The 18,093-nt window shown below is 32.5% G+C and overlaps 1 protein-coding gene across 1 annotated transcript in view; it reads left to right on the top strand.

Moving 5' to 3' along the window:
- Nucleotides 1–12,562, top strand: part of LOC136830967 (tachykinin-like peptides receptor 99D) — a 247,267-nt gene extending 234,705 nt beyond the window's left edge. Inside the window, exons 9-10 of the mRNA XM_067090924.1 lie at nt 10,434–10,532; nt 11,608–12,562. Coding sequence (XP_066947025.1) covers nt 10,434–10,532; nt 11,608–12,515 — 1,007 coding nt within the window. The 3' untranslated portion in view covers nt 12,516–12,562. The remainder of the gene's footprint in view (nt 1–10,433; nt 10,533–11,607) is intronic.
- The last annotated feature ends 5,531 nt before the right edge of the window (nt 12,563–18,093 follow it).

Raw genomic sequence — 18,093 nt, 5'->3', positions numbered from 1 at the left:
AAATAATTAGCAAACTAGATTGTCTCCTATCAACTACAAACACCTGAGGACCCATGTCATCTATCGTGATATTGATTTTTTTTAAAGAACTTTGGGTATGGCCCGGAGAAGATAACGACGTGGAAATACGATACTTTCCTTACCCACCTTCACCCGCCGGCAACAAGCTGACAAGGGTACTGATGTTACATGAGAGATGATAGTAATGCACAATATTTTCATAACCTTCAGACTAAGTTGTTCATACTATAATGTGCTTAAACGTATTCCTTTCTAAATCTGCGTCTTCATTCATTCCCTGAATATTTATTTAACAAACCTATTCATCGGATACCACAATGGTCCCGTGACATATAAATATGAGAAGCGCTCGCGGGAAAAAGTGAAAGGAAAGACCGTAGATCCTGAGCTTTCGTCTTTATTCCAAGACCCGATCGCAGTTACTGTGATCAGGTCTTGAAATAAAGAAGAATGCTCAGGATCTACGAACTTGCCTTTCGCCTTTTCCTGCGAGCGCTTCTCAACAAACCTATTGATAAGGACACAAGTTTAATGTATGAATTTAGCATCTATGCATTGTTCATTATATATGTTTATAAATATATATTAATATAAATAAATAAATATATATATATTTATATGTATATTATATATTTATATATATATATATATATATATATATATATATATATATATATATATATATATATATATATATATATATATAAAGCCACAAAAAAATCAATTCACTTTACACCCAAGGGAATAATAGATTCTTTGTTCAAATATAATTCCCTTCTTGTGTGAGTTATTCACAAGGCAAAGTGTATATTTTTCTTAATATTTGAGAGTATTAAAACGTTATTTGAGAGTTAGTGAGTGACAAAACTAAAACACATATATACATATATATATATGTATCAGTGGAGGCAAAGACTGGAATGTATGAAGGAATCTTTGAGCAGACTTATTTTATGTAACTGAAGTATAAATGGTAGATATGAATAACAGAAAAGAGCTCAAGTTCTTGAGATGAATATTTCAGTAGAAAATACTGGTGAAAGGAGAGAAATATGGACACGCAACGAAGCTGTGGGAAGGTTGGTAATGTACAGACAAGGATCGGTGTTCATAAGTCAATTTGGTCACAAGGACAGTATGGTGTTGAAAAATACTGTAAGGATGATTCGGAAGACAAAGAAAGTGAAGGCTAAATGGTGTAGAATTTGTGTTAAAAAGGGTATTCTCAATTCTGGGGAAGCTTGAGAGTGCCTGTAAGAAAAAAGCTGGGTGGGCTGTATGTTCAGGAGGTTAAATTCGAATTATGAGCCTTGAAATGAGAAGAATGAAAATTTGATTTCATGAAAGTTTTCTGTACACGGGGTTCATCCTAATTCACTAGCTATGGGGTGGACGTGGGATAACTGTTATCATGTTTATATATATATATATATATATATATATATATATATATATATATATATATATATATATATATATATATATATATATATATATGTGTGTGTGTGTGTGTGTGTGTGTGTACATACATACGTATACAAGCTACGGAGTGCGTGATCTTTCACATTTACTTGCTCAAAGGCATTCTAACGCAAACGATATACAGCAATAAAAAAAAAATATAGGGAAATTAGGTTTGATCATAAAACCGCTGGGGTTAACTGACATAAAACCATTTTATTGTATAAAACGGCCATTACTTTTGAATGCACTATAATGGATTTATATTCTTTTAACTGTAGTTGTTGGTAGTTAAGTGACTTTTTTTCATATTCTTTTACATGTTCCGCGTAGTTTGCGGGGGATGTGTGTGTGTGCTCTGTTTGTATTTCATTATCTGTTTTAAATCCAGCTGTTTGTATTTATATAAATTTATATTCAGCGTTATAGTTATATATATATATATATATAAATCCAGTGATATATAGTTATATATATTACATATATATATATATATATATACATATATATATATATATATATATATATATATATATATATATATATATATATATATATATATATATATATATATATATATATATATGCATTCGTCCCTTATTTCCCCCATTTTCGCAAGCACTGGTTTTGTGTAAAGATAATAGGTGGGATTTTGGCTGCTTTTGTTTGCGTATGAAAGATTCAAAGCCTAAATATATTGGCTTTTAATTAACCTAGAACCAATCATGAAATAAATGCATATTAATCTTCTTCCGGAATTAAAGGAAGAAACTGTCTTTTTCTGGTATAAAATTTTTTCTTTTCACTTTCGATATTTTAATCTTGGCAACGTCACCTCTGAAAACTGCTGATTTTTTTTTTATAGCCTCCCGTGGCTTCCGGATGGAATTAGACTCCCACCAAGTCTTCCCTTCAACGCTAAAAATATTGACTTAGGACATTTTATACCGAGACCTAATAACTCGGGTCATCCGGTCTAATGAAGACAGCGTATTCACGATATGTTTACATGAGTATTACCGGGAATTTTCCCCATAACTCTTTCTTATTTTCTTGTGTAATTAATGGTGACATTAACCCTGACCGTTTATGATGCCTGATGATTTAAAATCAGGCAATTAATCTTCGGTAATTAGGTCGGCGAATTCTTTCTCTTTGTTAGATGCTGGAAGGTCGCTGTAATGCCAGCGTAGTCGTGTTTCTGGTGTAAACTTTCTTTAGCTGCAGATACTTTTACAATATGAAATGCAGAGGCCTTAAATAGCAATAATAGATAAGTTTAAAATGTGTCTCTTAAAAGAGGCCATTAATTGTTGGAAAATGTAATGGCTTTCAATATGTGAGGAGATAACTGATTATCTTTTGTTTCTGGAAATTGAATTTATACGCCAGTGAACCAACGGGGCTGCATAGGAGTCTCACGGTATGACTTCAATCTGCATAAACAAATTGGCTCCAACGGGCCTCGGCCCTTAATTATTGCCTTGAGCTAAACCTCGGGTGGTGAGCTTATTGTCGATGGCGTCCAGCCCATCAACATTAATTAAAATGTCTTCAAAGTTACAGTATTTGTGTGTGTGTTGGCATTCTCGCGTGATCAGATGGATATAAACAAGCTTGTAGTTTGCTATATTCAGAATTCCAAAATCTGAATAAATAGAGAGAGAGAGAGAGAGAGAGAGAGAGAGAGAGAGAGAGAGAGAGAGAGAGAGAGAGAGAAAATACCTTGTCAAGAAAGGACCTTATCTTCATGTTGTTTTTACAAAATGATCTGTCGTTTTTGTTGTATAAAGGATTTCAGTGCAGAAGCGACTTTGACGAGGATACGGAAGTAAAAAAATTTAAATAAATTAATCAAAATTTAAAAACCAAGAAGATTCCAGGAGAAAAAAAAACTTGTAATCAGAATCTCAATGCAAAATTTCATTCTTGCAAGATTAACTTACCAGCGTGAAACATGCATGAGTTTTATAATGATTGTAAATGCAAAATGCTTAAAAAATTATTTTTGTAGGATGAAATCAGAACACACTCAGTTAGTTTCGGTTTTTAAATTTTTAAAAATAGTTCAGCTTAACCCAAATCCTTTAAGGACAATTTGTCAGTACATTTGTATATACTACAGATACATGGTTAAATGTCAAGTTTCTTAGAGTGTGTGTGTGTGTGTGTGTGTGTCTGTGTTAGGGGAGAGAGAGAGAGAGAGGAATTTGCCAATGCATTTGTAGATACTAAAGATACATGTTTAAATGCTAAGATTCTTAGTGTGTGTGTATGTATGTGTCTGTGTTAGAGAGAGAGAGAGAGAGAGAGAGAGAGAGAGAGAAATTTGCCAATGCATTTGTAGATACTAAAGATGCATGTTTAAATGCTAAGCTTCTTAGTGTGTGTATGTATGTGTCTGTGTTAGAGAGAGAGAGAGAGAGAGAGAGAGAGGGAAATACAGGTAATTCCTCCAGGTTCCCCCAAGAATATATTTTTTCATCACCAATAATGACACCCTGCACAGGAATTATGTTCCATTATTCTGGAAACTTCATTTCATGAATTACCTCGCACGGCAAAAAAAAAAAAAAAAAAGTCTGCAGCCATAAAGTGGAGATGAAAAAGTCCGGAGATTAAGTGTAAATTAATTTCAATTCAGATTTATTTGAGCAATAACGTTTTAGAATTATTTTTTTTATACAGGAGCTTTCATTAATAAAAAAGGGCATAGATTGAAAGTGAAATGAATATTTGAGTAATAAAGATTCTTAATAAAGATTCACACTATCGGACTTATTAGGTTTGTGTTCACAACAGTAACTCGCCTTTAATGTCTTTTAAGAAATCTTTATGCTTTTCAACAATGCTCTACATAACATTTCTTCCGGCTGTGAACGCAACGTTTCATTCATTAACTGATAATTGGTTGTTTGTTAATTCTAGTATCCCCAAAAATTTTCAGTCTGTTATTTCTAAAAAAAAAATCAGGGGTCCATATTTTCATTATATAATTGCCGAAGTCACGATTTTATTCTGATACCAGGATTTGATACATTTAATAGGCTCTGGGATGCGAAAACATTACTTAACTTTTGATGTTAATATTGCACGAATAGGGAGATGATTAATGAGAAATAATTGTGGTGTGCCTGAGATCCGCACTATAATTATTCTTAGCCATTAGTCTCTTACGAGATACTTATGGCACAGTAATGCTTGTTGTATGTTAATAAGTAATAACTTAGTGTAATTTGAATCTAGGGCATTTCCATTTTTTCTTGTGTGTTGAACAGTTTGTATATTATGGGAGCTTTTACGTACATATTGCTATATGAGTCATCTGTGAATATAGTTTTTTCTTTACTGTCGTATAGTATTTAGGTTTATGGCGTTGATTGAAGTGTATATCTTAATCTCTTTTCGATTTCTTGATATCTCTATTTCTAAGCAAGTGTTTATAAACTGCTAAATTTGTCAAAATGACTCCATATACCAGTCAGTTCTGGTTTGATTAAAGAAGTGTTTTCCTTTTGAAGGAGAACAAAAGCATAACTCACTGTCTATAACAAAGATAACAGCTATTTTTAGAAGACTCCTTATTCATTTTTTTAATCTGAAGCTCAAAGGTATGTTTCGCTCTCAAGACTGGAAAACTCGAAAGCACTATGCAAGTGCATGTATGCGCAAACGTCAAAGGAAAAAATTCTTTTCAGATCAAACTGCTGTTCAAATGTCTAGCTGCCTATCGGGCAAAAGGATTTGGATATTTTGGTTTTATAGAAGGGACTGGGGCAACGTGGATAAGAATCGCGTTTTCACAGGCAAAAAACTTTCTTTTATGCTTTAGTTTAAAGACTGACAGAGCGTGAATTTTTACCATGCTCTTTCTCTCCCCCTCTCTCATATACACACACGCGCGCGCGCGCGCAATTAGGTGCGAATTTATGCATTTATTTTGGTACACGTTTATTGGTATTTTTGCGTTTTTAAATATTTTAGTGCATACCCTTTTTTATGTGAAGAGTAATTTCAATATCTTTTTCCTTATGTTCACCTTTATGTTTTATAAGGTCCACAATAATATATCAGTGGAATGTGAGACTTTATAAAAATGTATAAAAAGCTTTCGAACCTTATCCTGGGTTCATCTTCAGTTGGACTGAAGATGAACCCATGATAGGGTTCGAAAGCTTTTTATACATTTTTATAAAGTCGCACATTCTATTGATATATTATTGTGGACCTTATACAAAATTACTCCTGTTCTCGGCATTGAGAGTTCTACACAGTCACCTGTATGTTTTATAAATGTAAAATTTTGAGCCAGGTTCGCATAGAATGTTTTCCGTTCAGGGTTCAGTGGTGAACATGGGGACTTTCATTAAAGACTTTCATCAAATAGGTTTCATTTGCTATCAATTTGTGTGATTATTGATTCATAAATGTTCGAGTGACATGCGAGAAAATTCATTAAGTTGAAAGTTTCAACATGTAAGTTTTACCATTTCATAATAAAAGAAAAAGAATGTCGAATAAGCTTTCTTCGATTTCCAAGGTTTCGTGGTTAGCTTCTGTGCATCTTTCTCTCTTATGGTAAATGCTATTCTTCGAAAAAATTTCAAATTTTAACACTTAAAAAATCCTAAATTTTTTTGTATCAAAGGGACTTATTAGGATGCTTTATCAATACCGAACATATTGAATCTGAAAAATATAATGTGCAGACAGTAATCGCATCCATGGAAGGTTGTATTGTGATTTTCCATACCTCTTCATCCTTATAAATCTGGAATGATGATTTGTGTTATTACTCTCCGTCTCATTGTCTGTGATGCTTCGGTAACGAAAGCAGTAATTTTACGAGCGGGTGCAAAATCACATAAGCCCCTTTCATGGCCTTGAAATAGATGCAGTGGTCCTTCGGGAAGACCGGCACTCCGTTGTTTCAATTCCCTCCTTGTGGCCATGTACCCTTTATATTTCATATCTTGTTATTCCCCTAATAAAAGTTATGTGTGTGTGTATGTATATATGTATATATATATATATATATATATATATATATATATATATATATATATATATATATATATATATATGTTGTGTGTGTGTGAGCTGGTATGCATAATAATATATATATATATATATATATATATATATATATATATATATATATATATATATATATATATATATACAGTATGTGTGTATATATATTATATATAATGTATGTATCTACATACATACATACATACTACATTCATACACGCCAGATTCTCATGTTGAACAGAATAATGCATCCATACCTTAGCATACATCCACAAAAAATAATGCCTCATATACATGACAAAGAGAAAGCCAGAAATAAAGTAGACTACAGTATAATTAGAAATAAATGAAAATACCACTGAAATCATTCATTACACAAATATGGTGAAACTCTGCTCCATTAGGATGGCGGTATTAAAGTGAAAGAAATCTCTGTACCTTAAAAACTACGCCACTTTCTAAGTTCCTCATTACAAAAGAACTTTTATGCTCACTGTAATGTAGTATATTTCCAAGTTCAAGAGTCTTTCACTGGAACACCAGACGTAATGTACTAAAGATTTCGTCTTCAATTACCCGATGTTGGTCATTTAAATCGCATGCAAGATTAGGATGCAAAATTCATCAACGCTCTCATAGCCAACACTGCATCGTCTATTCATTCTGTAAAGGCCCGCTCAGTTAAGATGTAATTTGTTTGAAGAATCACTGCCTCTAATACACAAACATATTTATATTTATACATATGCATAAGCATATTTAATGTGTGTATGTAAATTATATATATATATATATATATATATATATATATATATATATATATGTGTGTATATATATATATATGTATATATATATATATATATATATATATATATATATATATATATATATATATATATATATATATATATATATATTAAAATCAATTTACCATCCGTAGGAATAGCTTACACCCAAAGGAAATCATAATTGATAAGTGCTTCTAATCTTGGCTATTGCCGAAGCACTAATCAGTTATAATTCCCTTTGGGCGTAATTCATTCCCAAAGTATAGAGAATTGGACATTAAACGATATTTGTGGCTTAAGATTTGTGAGTATAAAACGGCCACGCGTTAATGTTTAACTACAATATCATATATATATATATATATATATATATATATATATATATATATATATATATATATATATATATATATATATATATATATATATATATATATATATATATATATATATATATATATATATATATATATATATAACATACACATAATGGTGATATGAATCTCAGAGTGAAATTGTGCATACAGATGTTGAGGTAATTATGGGAAAAAGACAATTTTCAAAAAGATTATCTTGCAAAAACAGAAGTTATATAAGGAGTAGATAGCAGAAACAATGCAAAGTCGGTATTTCTCTCTCTCTCTCTCTCTCTCTCTCTCTCTCTCTCTCTCTCTCTCTCTCTCTCTCTCACACACACACACACACACACACACACACATTGATCTGTTAGCCTAAACGGTCATTCATTTCTTAAACAGAGATTACTTACTATAATGCTAGTAGTGATTGTTAGAATTATGGGAGTTGTAGAATTGTGTATTCCAATGCTTTTAAGAGAAAATAATGGAATATGAGAAAATACTTGACTCAGAAAATAGTTATTTGAGTATGAAGAGAAACAGCACAGTACATTACACGCTGTAACATATAAACACATGAAATGGATTCTTCACCATCCCCATTTTCCTGAACGTGTCAGTAACAGATGACCATTTAGAATATACTTTCCATCCTATTATTGTTTTGGGAATTGAAATATGCACATTATACTGGTGTCTTTTCTGAAAATTTTTGTTATTCATGATTGCAATGCCCAGATGCCCTCATTTCGATGACATTTCAGTCATCATTTTACTCATATTTCCCATCCTTTTCCCGATTTTGTTTTAATTATAGTAATTTTAGTTCTGTGCCGTTGTTTTGGCTCTTGCTCTCTTTTAGTATAGTGTAGAGGCAAAATTTACTTTTTATGTGATGTAAGTATGCAACTTCCTTTGGTATTACTGAGATACGAGGTGTAAAAGTGTTGTAAAACCACTTACCAGAACCCTCGTCATTTATCCGGTGACGGGATAAATAAATTTTGATGACTTTTCTTCGATCGAGGCCCAAAAGCAACTAAAAGCAAAAACGAGGAAGGAAAATGTTAGGGTATTCTCAGAGGTAACTATTGACCGCCATTTAAAAGGATGGAAGTATGTAGGAATTAGAGAGGAGGTTGAGATGGAAGAGACTGAACATATTTATCGCCTTGCAAGATCAGAAAAGAGATGTAATGTGAGGCTGTGGCCAGTGCGATTATATACTTTTGTGCGGTACCTTTTGCAACTTTTTTTTTACAGTATTTTGTGTAGTTTCTGGTGTATTCAACCTTAATTATGATTCTAATGCATTATTATTGATTATTTGATTGACTGATGTAGCTGGCGTGGCAATAACTATGGTCATTAACGCAATAAAGAAAATTTTGTCCAAGAAAGGAGAAACATTTTATTACTTTTTATTTTTTTTAGAATATTCATTCAGTCTTCAATTTACTCAGTCCACGTGCTTACGTAAATGCTTTATAAATGCTTTCTCTCTCTCTCTCTCTCTCTCTCTCTCTCTCTCTCTCTCTCTTAGAGGCAAGTCTGCTTGAATGTGAACTGCGGTTCTCTGTCGACATTCATTGTTCTAATTGCAGGGAGTGGAAACATTCCATTCTTCCCGTCAGTCCTTTGTCATTCTGTCGTGTGTCCTTTTTCAGAGATAATGCTCCTCAAGTTTGTTAAGGCTAGTAGGCGTCTTACATAATCCTTGACCTTTAATCCTTAGAGATACTATTCTTGTGAAATTTATGGTCTCATAAATATGGAAAAATCAACAAAACCACTTTTACTGCATTTCTCTGCAATGCTAAGTATGTTACGTAATATTTGAATTATTTTCAGATAACTTTAAAAGTCATATTCCATTAAAGAAATAAATGTATTTTGAATATCAAGTTGATTTAGAACCAAGTGTTTAAAAAAAAATTTGTGAAGTAGGTGAAACTTTGTCTGAAATTGAAAAATATTGGCAAGAGGTCATTGCATGCATGTGTAAAAATAATTAACGCGTAAAATTATTTTTATAGGTGTAACTATTTATGTAATGTTCATTTAAAGAAAGTTTTTTAAAACACAGTAATACTCCTTTATGTGGCATGCTATGCACCATTAACGTTTCCCTTTATATTTAAATGCATTAAACCTTTTAGTTGTATAGGCAAGTATTCGAAAACTCGTTTAAATAAACCCCATGAAAAAATCAAAACATGTAAATGACGAAGTTTTAAAGATAAGCTTTTCATCGTAACTTAACAGATTATGATAGTGGCAAATGTGATTTTTTTGATAAAGGAAATGGAGCAGATTATGATAGATATGCGTTGTTTTGTAGATTATAAAATCCATTTTTCTTATAGAAAGAAGAGATAAAAATGATAAGATAGCGAAGGGGGAGTAAACTTTATACCTACGTTGTCGTTCAAAAAATAAAGAGAATATTTTCACGATATTTTAAAAGACCAGGCCAAAATTATCTTTCCATAGTAATTAGATAATTAGGAAGAACTTAAAGTTTCGTTAGGGACGAAAAGATCAGGGTAAAAAAAAAAAAGGTCAAAAAGTAAGAAGATTGATTGTATCGTAGAAGATTGACCTGCAGGAGTAAAATTATGGCGGTACTGGGGGCAGGCAGGAAGGAAGGTTGCGGGGGGTGTCCTTTTCTTCGCGATCCGGATGACCCAACAAGTTTCTTACATTTTTCCTCATACTTGTTGTTCTCCCTTTTCTTCTCACGTTCGTTGTTCTTACTTTTTATTTACAGACGTTAATGGTGCTCCGAGATGCATTGTCAGCGCAGTTCCCAGGCACAATAATCATCTTCTGGTGTACTCTTCAAGAGGAAAAGTTAACAATAGAGCAGGTTTGAGAAAAATCTTTTTTTGCGGGTTTTGATTCGTGAAAAACTAAATAACTCTCATTTCAGGTATCCGACGGAGATGATTTCATGCCCCTGCAAGTCCTCCCAGTTTGCGAAAAGATGTCTTTGTTTCTCGTTAGCAACTGAAGAAATGTGAATAAATGTTTGGTGTAAGAATACGAGTTTTTGGAACCTATAAAGAATTTATGAAATGACTGTTTTTTTTTTTTTTTTGGATTCAGAGCTTGTGGGGGCAATAGAAATATATCTCCTAATTAATATTTCATAAATTTGTATTTTTACATATGGGCATATATATATATACAGTATATATATATATATATATATATATATAATATATATATATATAAATTTATATTATATTTATATAATAATTTATATATATATATAATAAATATATATATATATATATATATATATATATATATATATATATATATATATATAGATATATAGTGTGAAAGCATGCTACTGCATTAGTCATAATTACCAGAAATCGCACTAGCAAATATTATACATTGTTCCGACTACTTGAGAACCAAATGTCTCCTGAGCAAATATGGGAAGAAGGTTTCCAGTTAAATGCCTGGCCTCGACCATGCTTCCAGGAATATCGACTTTCAGCACTGAAACGATTCAGGCACCAAGAAAGGGCATTAATTTGTTTAGTGTATATACTCCTACACTTATCGAAATGAAACGTGTATCTCATGAATTTGTAACTCAATAAATATAGGTATTCATTCCAAACATTTGAGCATTAGTATTTGACCTTTTGAACTCTGTGACAATATTATTTTTTGAAGCTTTAATGCTCTGATAGTTATCTTCTTTAGCGCAAACTGAGATATTTTCCTTTTACGTTATGATAACCTTGTTGTCAGTTTTGACCGCAAAAAGTAACTTTTGTATTTGAAGTTTTTCATACTAATTACTTTAAAAGTTAATATAATTATTGAACAGTAAATTAGTTGTCAGGTAACTTCAAAATACTGGGGATCTTAAATCCGTGTAATGTGCAAGAGTAAGTATTCAGTAATTGTCCTTCTAATTGCAGGTGGTCTGAGTCCTCACAACAGTAGTCAAACCGGGCTCTTGCAGACTGACAACCTGCGCATGAAAGAGTTTAGCTATAAGCCCGTAGAGGACAAAAACCACACTCGAAAGCCTCTGAGAGCTGAGGAGGACTGGCACTACATCCAGTACCTCTCAGACCAGAAGGCTCTTCGAGTGAGAAACGAACAGACGTTCAGCCGACCCGTTCATCGAACGAACGGATACCAGAAGTCTCAGCAAGAGAGCCTTCTGGCGAAGAAGAAGGAAGTGCAGAACAACCTCACAGAAGAGACGAAGTTCGTGACGTTCGGCACCGACAAGAGAGCCGAGCCCATTCATAAAGAGGACAGCTCCTCTAAGAGTCTTCCCAGTGATAAACCTCGTGATTCTGATTTGTCAAAAGAATTGACTCCTAGAATTAATGTGATAACGGCGTCTCAGAGTAGTAGCGGGGATGGTAATTGCAGTGCAAGTGTTTCTAAGAAAGAATCTCCGAAAGAGCTGCGCGACTCTTCGAGAGAATCGAAGCCTGTTCGTGGAAACTGTGATCAGCCTTTGAAGGCATCCAGTGAAAAGCTAGACGCGTGTAGCACTTTAGAAGGAAGCCGCAGTGGTATTGCTACTGTCAGTGATAACTGTGAATCTTCAACTCTTAAATCGCAGTGTAGCAGAAGTAACGAGAGAGTGGACGTGCTTTCGGACCATTTTTTATTCTCTAGTTATCGGGACAGCTACCGCAAAATGAAATACTTGAATGGGAACTTGGTGCACCAAGCGATAGAGGAGACTCTTGTAGCGGTTAAAAAACAAGCCCTCACCAGAGAGATAGGGAGTGTCAGTACAACGAATGTAGTGTGCAAGAGCCCTTCGGCACAGAGTCTAGGCGGTACAAAGGAACTTATGCTTTGAAAATATCGGATGTCTTTTTAATTCTTTGTCGAAAGTAGATGCTGATGATAACGTGTATTACTGTATTATTTTAAAGAACTTCTGTTTATAAAATATATATATATATTTATATATACATATATATATATATATATATATATATATATATATATATATATATATATATATATATATATATATATATATATATAATATATATATGTATACATATAAATATATATATATATAAATATATATACACATATATATATATAAATATATATATATATATATATATATATATATATATATATATATATATATATATATTTACATAATTATATATATATATATATATATATATATATATATATATATATATATATACACATTCGGAATTCTTATTCGTATAAACACTGTCGGTCAGTGTATTTATTCAATTTATTTTCTGCTCTTGATTATATATTTATATAAATTAATGTAAAAATATGGCAATTGTTAAGCTTTGCAGAGACCAAACCACATCTTAGAATAAGGCGCATTAGGCTAATGGCAGTAACATCTAGAGACCACATTGTCTTGTTCTAGAAGACGTCATTCTATTTGTTCCTTCATTCTCCGGCCTCCATAATTATCACCTATAATTTTTTCATGGTGCAACAGAAATCTTACATTCTCACATCATATGATCCTTTGATGACCCAAGCTGTGTTTCAGTTATTTTTCAGTTTCGTTGCTGCTTCAAACGCTGCCTTTTCATATGTTCGTTTATACATTCTGTTTTCTGTCTTATGCCATCCTTCATAACCTTGTTTTTTGTCTTCCCCATCCTTGTTACAGGCTGAACCATGTCATCCTATCTTCCCTCGTTACAGCCCAAGCCTCGCCATCTTTTTAAAACGGATGGTATTGTTTTCTGTGAATCTTTTTTGTAATTTTTTGCTATGGGGTCTGGGGGCCCTTTTAAATCCTTTTAATGGTTTTGCTGCTTTTTGGATTAGGTCATTCAGTTTTTTATATATTACATTTTTAAAATTATTTCATGTTTTAGCAACTTACTTATTGTGTGTTGGTTTCATGCACGCATACATGTCACAAAGTAATCTGTTTAGTTATTTCTTCTTTTGATCTATCCGCTGTCACACCTCTCACGTTTCATTTTCACTACCTGCTGTTGTCTTCGATCTGTGTTCCACTTTCATCAAGTTGTGTCATAGTGCTGTTGAGTTCATTCCTCTCCATTGATTATGTCTCTCGTGTTTGTTGACAATTTTTCTTCCTGATTTATTTGATCAGACTTATTTTTCCCGGTTCACAGACCTTTATTTAAAGAAAAGTTTTTCTCCTGCAATCATTATTACATTTGCTTTATGTTAAATTTTTTCTGCAACTGACTACAAAGCTTTAGAAGTTTTCACAAGAAAATTAGTTCCTTTCTTTTAATTGTACCCTATTGCTGCCATCGAGAATGGAGTAGTATTTCAGAAAAATTAAGAGAAAATTATTTTTTATATACGGATGAATTTGCTTTTAGTTTATCTTAGATTATTTTGTATTAAGAAGTTTCAAAGATTACAGGTCTGACTTTGATTTTTTTGCTAGTCATTTCGGTCTTCCTTAATGGTCTTGAATTTGTCGCAGAGTCCCTTTCCAGATAGTGTTTTAGCCTGTTCGTGAACTGGAAAGGCCATTTCCTTCACGAACCATAAAAATTGCTATCACTCTATCTCAGACTACATTTCCTAACCTGTCATTTTCTTAATTTCACTATCCCTATAGACATGACCTTTTGTTGAGTGCCTTGAACAACTCCTCAGTTTATGGAAAAAGTTTACGGGAAGTTTGAAAATAATCCCGTTATTTGACAGCTGTAAAAACCTTCTTTGTTAACTCCTGTGACATCCGTCAACCTGTGCTTGAAACAGCAGTCGGTTGTCTGAGGGTCAGTTCCCAGCTCATTCCAGGTCCATTTTTGCTTTTAAAAGCTTAGAAGAAACATTGTGATGATGTTAAATGTTCTGAAAAGTTTGATTGCATTTGATTTCTGGTAAATAGTCAAGACTTTGCCGCCTGAAAAATAATTCTACTTTCTAGTTATCTGACATGTCATCCCTTGAATATCTTGTTTTATTAGCGTAGTATTTGGAACCTCTTGCTACTAAATTAAGTAAATATTACTCCTTACGATCTACCGTTTGTGTCCATATTGAATGGTTAGTTCATTATGGGAGCGTTACCTGTTCAGTTTCCAGCCATTGTACCAGATACATTATGTTTAGTAATCTATAGAGGATCAGTGTCCACCATTTTAGTCAACTTTTTATTCAGCGTTGCTTAAATGTTTTAAATGACTGTCTCAGTTTAAAGTTAACAGTGTATCTTTCGTTTGGGTCCCTGTTCATTGAGTCATTTTTATTCCTTTATTTGTTCACGTTTATCATTTACTTAAAACCCTTTATTTTCCCCCGGGAACAAAGAACTGTAATGTAATTGAATGTCTCACTCTTCCATAAATTTAGTTGTCAAAGCTTTCCAATAGGTCAGTGGCTGATAGACCTGGTGAAATTTTCTGAATCATTCGTGGTCTGAAGTGATACATTCTTTCTACAGATGTTACTGCGTATAACCTAATAAGTAATATTTTTCTTTATCAAATCAAAGTACAAATTGTTCTTTATTTAGCCGGTTTTTGCAGCCGAAAGTTCCTATCATATTGAAGCGAGATGTATTACTCAATATAACGTTTAAGAAGAAATAAGTTTTCTTTAGTTTTAACGATCATATGCTATACATATGTGAGCACGTGTATTCGTATAGAAAATTGGATATTCGTGTACATATAATTTGTTTAAATTTAAGGAATATATATATATATGTATATGTATATATATATACATGTATGTATGTATGTATGTATGTATGTATGTATGTATGTATGTATGTATGTATGTATATACATATATATTGTATGAGCTGTAGAACGTATATATACATATATAGATATATATATATATATATATATATATATATATATATACATGTGTGTGTGTGTGTTATAGAGCGTATATATGTTTGCGTATGTGGGGATATAATTGCTTTCAGTGCAAGGCAATTTTATCTAGGCTGCGGACTGAATGGCTCACATACATTTCATTATACTTTGCAATTTCTTATATTCACGCTATTTCACAATTCTTGCAGGAATTTTTATGTTTAATAAGCATTAATCCTTTTCATTCTAATCCTTTATTCAGTTTAAATGTGTAGTATATTTTACCTGTGCCTTTTATTCATACTCTCAAGTCATTGAAATATTTCAGTGTTATCAACTGTCACCAAAGCTTACATTATTTTCTCACATTCCGCTTGTACGCATGAACTAATTACTATAACCACTTTATACATCCCAGCATTTAAGTTATCTTAACATTCTTTATTTGTCCTGTAACTTTTTTAAGCTTTTCGTTTACCTCTAATCTTCTTTTCTTTCACGTGGATCATATTCCTGTCATCTGTGCCATTAACTTTCAAGTTTTTTATGAGCTAAGCTTCTAACTGATCTTGCATTTTCACCAAACAAAAAAGCGATCTTAGTAAATCTCTTCCTTCAAGTGATTATTAAAATTTCACCCTTGATATGGTTGAATACCTTTTAACAAACGGAAACCAGGTATTACCACAAGCTATACATTATATTTACAACCTCATAAAGATTTGTCAGTGCTTGCATACTGCAGTTGAACTTTCGCTATTTACTTTTTTTTTTGCGTCGCTTTTTTCTAATTCTTACATTTATCATCAGATCAGAACCAAAACAGTGATTTGCAACAGAGAAATCTTATGAAGATTTCTTAAAATTCTTACCTTTATATTTTTGCCTGCCCTTTTTTTCATGATATGACATTAGGTTGAAAAAAAAAAAATACCATTTTTAATACGGAAGTCTACATGAATATTCAACTTATGACCGCCAGTCACGTCAACACTTTTTCTAAAGGTAAATCAAGAACTTGGTAATCGAATTCAGTAACTTGTTTTAGTCTCAAAATCGGAAAACGATATTGAATCTGCTGTTATTGAATTATGTAGGTGGCACTCCAGGGTTAACTTAAACAAATGGACCAAGAAATGATGATAGATTGTGCGATATAATGATAGTATATGATGATCAGTTTTGGGCAGATGGAAGCCATTTACTGTTTTCTTATGATTTATCCTGCGACTGCCGTCAGACTTGATCAGCATGAAGACGTGTTACTCAAATGCGTTAATACATCAATATTTGCAAATGCTCTACAACTTGACAATTATGGATTTGTTAGGTTACTTTTAACTTTTCTTACTGTTATTTTATATATAAGAAAAATATGGATATTTTAAAAATTCTCATTGCTCACATGTATGTATGTATATATTTATACACATATATATATACATATATACACATATATACATATGACCATTGAGGCAATTTTGAAAATATCCATATTTTTAGGGGTACTTTTAACTTTCTTACTATTCTTTTAATTTCAGCCAGCGAAGTAGATTTGATACCTTATCCATATTTACGCACAAAATATTCCTAACCTCTTTGTTGGGATGAATTATGAATCGAGTGATTGACACCAAGCCTTATGATGCTTCCGGGTACTTTATATTGTTTTAGATACAGTGAATATGTTCATTTTTTCTACTATGGTGGAAAGTAAGCAAAAGAAATCATAGCCAAAATTATTTTGGGGGTTGAAATTTATTGTTTTTACGTTCATTTTAGGTTTTTAACCAAATATAGGAGCAAATATTTTAAATACCCTACCCAAGACCAAAAAATTATGAAAAATCAGTTTCGCGTAAATTTCAGTCCACATTTTCTCCTAATTTATATGGATTTTGAGGATAGAAACTGATGCTGTGAAATGTAAGAATTATATTACAGCGACCCAGTGATTCAAAGAACGTCAGGAAACTCATTGCTTACATGTAAGTCCCCGGTATAACTTAGTACCACCAAATACAGTTGAAGAATCTGCTAACTGGCATTAATTAAGATGGCTCGAGGTCTAAGGGTTAATCGACCAATCTAATCAGACTCTGGTAACTTCGTAACTAGCAGCAGATTGCAAGATTCTCCATCTTCAGCACGCTAAATTTCTCTCTCTCTCTCTCTCTCTCTCTCTCTCTCTCTCTCTCTCTCTCTCTCTCTCTCTCTCTCTCTCTCTCTTCATGACTGCTTCTCGCTTTACCACGAATGTAATGACGGCAAAATAAGATAAGAAGGCTTGTTGGAAGAAACGAAATATTCAGGCAATGTTTTAATATGAAGTTATAGCTTTTTGAAGGCTATATTTTTTTATTTAGAATGCGAATGATAATATTGATTACAAGGTAAAAATTTGCTTAATTTTTATTGTCATGATCATCATCATCGTCATTGCATCATCTTTTCATTGTACATGAAGCATCAGTTATTACTGGTAAGCTTTGAGAATTATTTTCATTATAGGAGTCTGTTTACCGCTTATGATGGTCCTTTTAGTATTACCAAAAGTACTACTCTTGTCATTGTAGCATAACTCAGTCGATCTGACCTGCCATTTTC

This window comes from Macrobrachium rosenbergii, chromosome 47, assembly GCF_040412425.1.
Source record: "Macrobrachium rosenbergii isolate ZJJX-2024 chromosome 47, ASM4041242v1, whole genome shotgun sequence".
Taxonomy (NCBI): Eukaryota; Metazoa; Arthropoda; class Malacostraca; order Decapoda; family Palaemonidae; genus Macrobrachium; species Macrobrachium rosenbergii.
This window is presented reverse-complemented; position numbering and strand designations above follow the sequence as displayed.